This window comes from Salvia splendens, chromosome 3, assembly GCF_004379255.2.
Source record: "Salvia splendens isolate huo1 chromosome 3, SspV2, whole genome shotgun sequence".
NCBI classification, from domain to species: domain Eukaryota; kingdom Viridiplantae; phylum Streptophyta; class Magnoliopsida; order Lamiales; family Lamiaceae; genus Salvia; species Salvia splendens.
The window spans coordinates 17,435,118-17,442,414 of record NC_056034.1 but is presented as its reverse complement, the minus strand read 5'-3'; the positions used below and the strand labels follow the sequence as shown (position 1 = coordinate 17,442,414).

Below are 7,297 nucleotides of genomic sequence, written 5' to 3'. Positions count from 1 at the left end.
CATAAAACATTTGCATTTTCATTTTGAAAAATTATCCTCACTCATTACCCATATACATCAATTTATTTACAACAATTAAGGCCCACCATAACAACTCATTAAACACTATTGATCACGTGAGTTTTACTATCTACTAACACTTACTTTATCAATTGTGCATTAGTTCTCTTGCCGTTTAAAATATATTGTACATATTTTTATGGAACGGAGAGAGTAAGAAATAGTGGTGGGATAGTTATAAAAATGTAAATGGATAAATAAGTCAGTTTATAAGGGATAATATCATATAGTAACTTTTAGGCAAACACATCCATAATCCATAAGTCCTTGTACTTTGATTATTTATTTCAGTAGGTCCAATTTTTCGAATAAATATAAAACTTAACATAAAAAAGAAACACATTGTCCTCTTGTAAAAAGCATTATGTTAGGTGGATTCTTGACAGTATGGAGATTGTTAATAATCCAAAACAAGGCCCAATTATGTTCCTAAAAGCCCAATATAAAATGAAAAGCCTCGCTACTCTAAGCCCAACCCATTCGAAAACCCTAGCTCTTAATGCTACGTAATTAACAAACAGCCATTTGATGATCGACGGCTGCACAATTGGGAGAAAATGCAAATCTTCGTGAAAACCCTGACCGGGAAAACTATTACGCTCGAGGTCGAATCGAGCGACACAATCGACAATGTCAAGGCCAAAATCCAAGACAAGGAAGGTGCGGAAACTGCCTCCGACCTTTTTTTAGAATGAAATTACAGTTATTATACATGTTAACATGTGATTTTGTTCAATTATTAGGAATTCCTCCGGATCAGCAGCGTCTGATCTTTGCTGGCAAACAGCTGGAAGATGGCCGGACGCTCGCCGATTACAATATCCAGAAAGGTGAGGAATTCTTTTGAACTGTTTACAGTGTTAACCGCTGAGTTGTGCGTTCATTGAAATATTGTTAGTATTTTTTTAGAATCAACGTTGCATTTGGTTTTGAGGCTTCGTGGTGGAATTATTGAGCCTTCCTTGATGGCTTTGGCCAGGAAATATAACCAGGACAAGATGATCTGCCGCAAGTAAGCCAGTTATTTCTATTATCTACATTTTGGTTGCGTGTTTTTATATGGAAGTTGTGATGTATATTGATCAGTAAAACATCATATATACAGATACAGTTAGTAGTAAATATTCTTATTGTTGAGGCGCGCATGAACTATACAATTAATTGTGAATGTGATCTGCTCTTATAGGTCTTAACATAAATTCTATGCTAGCATGTAGAGGTTGAGCATCTGCCGTGTAGTCAGCTATAACTCAATCTCCCCAATTATGAACACGTTCATTTTAGTTCTCAGTTATAAGGATTATCAAATCTTGTTGCTTCTTTAGTAGGAGTTTCTAAACTGTTGTGTCTATTTATCTGTAGCATATGTATGAGGCGTGCAAGATTTAATGTTCATGACCTTATTTGTTGCAACTTTATCATAGATTAATTGTAAATTTTCTTAGGAATTGTGATATAATACAAGATTTTGTTGCCATGGAGAAGTTGGGAAGTGAACAGTATATATTGTTGTAATCTACTGTGACAAGAACACATTATTTGTTGACATGAAAAGATTTCCAAGTACTAGATCAAAACTCTAGTTTTACTACGTAGCATGATAGCATTAAATAAGAGGGTAAATTATAAATATTATATCCAATCTGTACAATTTGATGGCAGTCCCACAACTATTGTGATCTCATTAGTTATTAGAACTTGGTACTTTTGAGCTTCATTTGGGAATAGCCATGTTTGGTACTTGCAACATTCAAGCTATTAAGTTATGCATCACCAGATCTATGGCTGTTATGTTTCTCCCATTCCATTAATGTATATCTGCGTTTGACACCGGCACTTTTTGGTCTGAAAGCTTGGTTAAGATATATGTGGTGACTTTTTCAGATGTTATGCCCGCCTGCATCCCCGTGCTGTGAACTGTAGAAAGAAGAAATGTGGGCACAGTAACCAGGTGATTATTTGGTTGATACATTATTCTCATTGTTATTATGGAGGGGGATAGATCCAGCTGAATTCTATTCTGTTTTGCAGTTGAGGCCTAAGAAGAAGATCAAGTAGACATCCAGTGTTTTGCAAGTTATCAACAGTTCCCCTAAATTTTACTCCATTTGCAACTGCTCTTATTTGCCTTATATTGGGTTTCTTTTTGGCTTCGTTCAGAATATTTAGATGTTTTGGATACTTTATAGTAGTTACTAGTGCATTGTGTTAAATGTCAGATGAAATTGACATCAAGGTTACTAGTTACCTTTTCTATTAATTTGTTCTTTGATTTTTATGTTTCTGCATTCTGTTTTTTTACTTGGTTATATGTTGAGTACACATGTTAGGATGTGTTCGACTTGTGATACTATTTGGTTTGGCCAAGAATTAAAACTGGGGCTGAGAGGTCCATCACCCTTGTTTTGATTCCGGTGTTTAGAGTGTCCACAGTAAGGAGGACATTTTGGTGGACAAGCCACTTTTTTTTGTCCATAGCAATAGTGGACACTCTCCAAGCAACTTTTTTTGTTTTATCAATTGATTGTATATTTTAATTCAATTAGAATTAAAATTATCGGATTGAAAATAATTAGAAAATAACTGCTTATTTTATAAATAAAAATAATAAACTAAATTTTGGTTGTATTACATGAAGGGAAAAATTATACAACAAAAATTTTCTATATCACACAATTTCTTTGCGTTGCCCCTTCCCCTACGTGCCCAAACCTCTTAAATTAAATCGACTTGGAGTTGGTTATGTGTTGTATCTCTGTGCATATTCGTGAAACGTTGGAGTAGATATTCATTACTACGCGGTACACCCATTTGTATTGGCAAAATAGGCTTTCTTCATTCCAATTTCCAATTTCCAAAAGCTTGGAGCACACCAAAAGCTCGCTCAACATTCTTCCTAGCACCCTCTTATTTTCGTGCAAAATAGGCTTTCTTCATTCCAATTTCCAACCGGTTGCCAAACTGTCTTGACAAATACGGGCCAACGAGGGTATATCCCATCTGCCAAATAGTATCCCCTGTGGTACTGCGTGTCGTTGGCCATGAATCTGATTTCTGGACCCTTCCCCCGGCACTCCTCATTGAAGAGAGGTGATGACTACAGAACGTTGATGTTGTTGTTCGAATCTGTGACACCGAAATACGCATGTCAGATTCACAAACGGTAGTCGGCCTTTGAATCCAGTAGTGAACTGGCCCTTCCACGTCACCGGTCAGTTTCTCCACTCCCAGTGCATGCAATCGATGCTGCCAATCATCCCTGGGAAACCGTGCACCGAACCATGCATATCTAGCAGCCTTTGACAGTCCTCACAGGTGAGCTTTCGTAGATACTCCGGACCGAAGATTTCCCGGATGCCCTTACAAAACTGTCGGAGTTCATCTAGGCTAGTCGTCTCACCCATCTGTAGGTATTCGTCGAACATATCAGCCGTGCTGGCGTAGGCAAGCTGCCTAATTGCAGCGGTGCATTTCTGCAAAGTATACAGACCGATCCGGCCGGCGCAATCACGTCGGAGGGTGAAGCACCTGTACCGCCCCGCCAATGACGTCGCTATATGGGTGAAGAGCGATTGCGACATTCTGAAACGCCGACGGAAAATCTCTGGCGGATAACGGGGGTTATCGCCAAAGTAGTCTGCCATCAGCCGCTCGTGCGCTCCGACATGGTCTCGTGAGATTGTCGGCCGATGATGAATCGGACGAGGGACCGCCGCCGCCGCCTCTCGCGCCGCGTCCTCGTCGGCTTCCGCCTGCACCTCTTGAATCAGAGAATCTCACGCTTCATTTCACAAATCATCCATTTTTTTGGAATTGGAATAGAGAAAAATGTGGAATAGAGAGTTGGAATGGTGTAAAAATAATGAGGGGAATGAGTTTTATTTATAGACAAAAATTCAAAAAATCAATAAAAAGATGAAAAAAAAAGTGGCCAGGCTCCGCGGAGCCCAGGCCTCCCTATAGCCCGCCGCGGGCACCGCCACAGCTCTCCCCACCCCACCCTGTCCACGCCGAATACTCGGCGGAAGGCTGTCCGCCCCTCCCCGCCCCGGCGCCCCTGTCTGCCACTACAGTGTGCTGCGGCGTCGCTATTAGCGTACTTGATTTGGACAAGCATTGAATATATGCACAGTATCTGAAAAGAATTGTCGCTGTGGACCAAAATCACCGCACATATTTCCTTTAGTTATTATCCCTCTCCAAATTGGGTAATTTTGGGGATAATAAAATTTGGGGGGCTAAATTAGTCATATCATGCCAATTCTTGATAAGTACAAACCTCAGATTTGTATACCACGTTTTTTGATAGAATTGATTAGGGATGTCAATGTAGCCCGCAACCCGTGGGCTGGCCCGAATAGCCCGCTAAATTTATAGGGTTAGGGCTGGAAATTTCTAGCCCGATAAAATTAAAACCCGATTAGCCCGCACCCGATTAACCCGCGACCCGTTAGGGCTAGACCCGAAAACCCGATGGGCTGGCCCGAAAACCCAATAAAATTTCTATTATTCTATTTTGTACTCCTAATTCGACACTTCATTGATTAATTTATAATATAGATAACTAAAAAAATATCTTTCAATTTTATATTAAATATACAAATTTTATATTGAATTTTTATTAATATAATAATTGATAAATAAATTAAAAACTTCAAATTCACTTAAAAAATATTTAAATTTTTAAAACATGCATTATAATTTCACAAAATATCTCAAATATTAGTATCTGATCATGTTTATGATTGAGTTTGACCATATATCTCAAATTTATCATAATTAAATATTTTACATTTTATGAATATAACTAATTTTCATCATTATTTATTGGATTGATCGCATATTAATCTTATCGGCAGCAACCCGATTAACCCGCTGGGATAGCCCGAAACCCGAGCTTTTAGGGTTAGGGTTGAACTTTTACAACCCGAAAGAATTCACAACCCGATTAGCCCGCACCCGATTGACCCGCAACCCGAGTAGGACTGACCCGAAACCCGATGGGCCGGCCCGATTGACATCCCTAATTCTTGACCAATATTGATTGAACAGTGATGGCTTTAGTACAAAACTTGAGAGTGCCAGAAATAAATCATGGAATGAATAAAAGATTTTGCACATAATTAGGGCGAAAACATGGCATATCCGGTACACTGAACCATTTCGATCTTACAGAAAATACATCTATAGTTCGATCGATTTTTTAGATCTTGTATACAGGTCACTATTAAAAGAACAACAAAATTTGTTTTATTCAAAAATTTTAAATACTATAACAATTAGAGTAAATGCCAAAATTGGTCCTGAACATATACCCATTTTACGATTTTGGTCATAAACTTTATCTTTTGAATTTTTTGGTCCTGTACATTTCAAATTGGATCACAATTGGTCATCCGTTAACAATTCCGTTAATATTTAACAGTCAACGATTTTAATCACAATTTTGACCAACTTAAGCAATTTTAATTATTTAATAATCAAATTATTTTTTTGTAAATAATATCATAAATTATTTATGATAAATAGAAAAAATGAATCTGAGATTCATTCAGCAGTCAACGCGCGACTTCTTCCTCGCTGAGAAAAACAAAAAACCCTAGTCGCCCAACTTCGTCAGGCTGGAGCGGTCGTCTTGCAGCAGAGGTTCCGCAGCCAGGTCGGGCGAGAGTGGTAGCCGACGTGACCTTCGATTCAGGTACGAGTCTTGCAATTGCAAGAAATTTGGTTCACTCCGAATAGTCAAAAGCCATAGCAAACCTACAAGGGGGAAACTCTACTTTGTTTGTGAGAGAAAAGAGTGCTCATTTTTCAAATGGTGCGAACCAATCGATCCAATTAAGAGGAAGAAGAAGAAGAAGACGACATGGATTCCTGACTGATGCAGGCCGAGACGGATGGGGAAACTTTAGGGTTGATTTTGGCATCGATCGATGAGAATAATCGGACCATACATAAATTAGCTACTGTTGTGATGTATGGATTATGGTTCTTTGTTATTGTAATGTTTATAATGTTTGTTTGTATGTTGAAGTTCAAGTAGTGAATTTGAGATGATGAACAATAGGAGTGTCATATCGAGTGCAGTATCTGTTGCTATAAATGTGTTATTGTAATGTTGAAGTGATGAACTAAAATTGTGTTGCACTGATTCTGGAAATTGTGTTGTAATGATAATTGATCAATCTCCATTTAGAGTTGATAATTGATGTTTTGTTTGCCTTTTCCTTTTTCTGTATGTGTTGTGCATTTTGCTTTGGTTTCGAACACTTTGTTCGACGTGGTGCTTACAATGTCGGACGGTTTCTTCAGTTTTTCCATCTCCCTCTCAACCTCAGACTTCGAAAGCTTGTTGTTGTTATACATTTTCGTAAACAAGATTACTGTTGTGAATTAAATGAAGGACTGGGAAATCTGAACAGTAAATATGCTTTCGATTTGCAATTGTTTCATAGCTCCAAGCATGAGTTAAATATGATACTGCAAATTTTCCGCTACTACATTTTCTAAATTTCACTATTGTTCCAGATTCAATAAAAAAGTTATTTAGAGGGCACTTTCTGAAATATAGACTACATATAATACAAAGAATTGAATTGAATTCACTGTGCAGATCGTAAGTGTCAGGCGCAAATTAATACTCCTTCGAAAGCTTGTTGTTATACATTTTCGTAAACAATATTACAGTTCTTTAGTAATTTTACTTGTTTGGTGTTATATGTAGATGGGAAGTGTTAAATGCCTACAACCACCATATTCATAGCTAATACATAATTGATATGGCCAACTAACCTTTCAGCATTTACAAACACAATTAGCGAGTGAAGTAAAATATAACGATTAGCAAATACAAGTACTAAATTACACAGCGAGTGATGTAAAATATAACAATCACCAAAGTTTACATAATTGAGCAGTGCTCCAGCCAAAATGGGCACACTGCCTGGACCAAAATACATCACCAATAACCTGTCAATATTCTATTCAGCCACTATGGGCACTGCCCTCTCCCAAACCAACCAAAATATGAACAAAAAACAGTCAAGTTATAACACAATTGTATCGAGGCAATAATAAAATTGTTTGAATAGACAGGAACACAACAAAACATCTCATTTCTTCTTCTAAGTCGATGCACTGGCTAGGTTGTCACCCACCACCGAGGCAGAGGCCAGATCCGCAAACATGTCAGTTATGGCACTTAGACAACGTGTCCAATTGTGACCGGGTTGGTGAC

The 7,297-nt window shown here is 38.0% G+C and overlaps 1 protein-coding gene across 1 annotated transcript; it reads left to right on the top strand.

The window, feature by feature from the left end:
• Positions 1 to 562: 562 nt before the first annotated feature.
• On the top strand, positions 563 to 2,338 carry LOC121795302 (ubiquitin-60S ribosomal protein L40). The gene is made up of 5 exons (XM_042193816.1): positions 563 to 720; positions 804 to 890; positions 970 to 1,072; positions 1,945 to 2,011; positions 2,092 to 2,338. Exons 1-5 carry the CDS (start codon positions 618 to 620, stop codon positions 2,116 to 2,118), a joined length of 387 nt encoding a protein of 128 aa, XP_042049750.1. The 5' UTR covers positions 563 to 617; the 3' UTR covers positions 2,119 to 2,338.
• Positions 2,339 to 7,297: the final 4,959 nt, after the last annotated feature.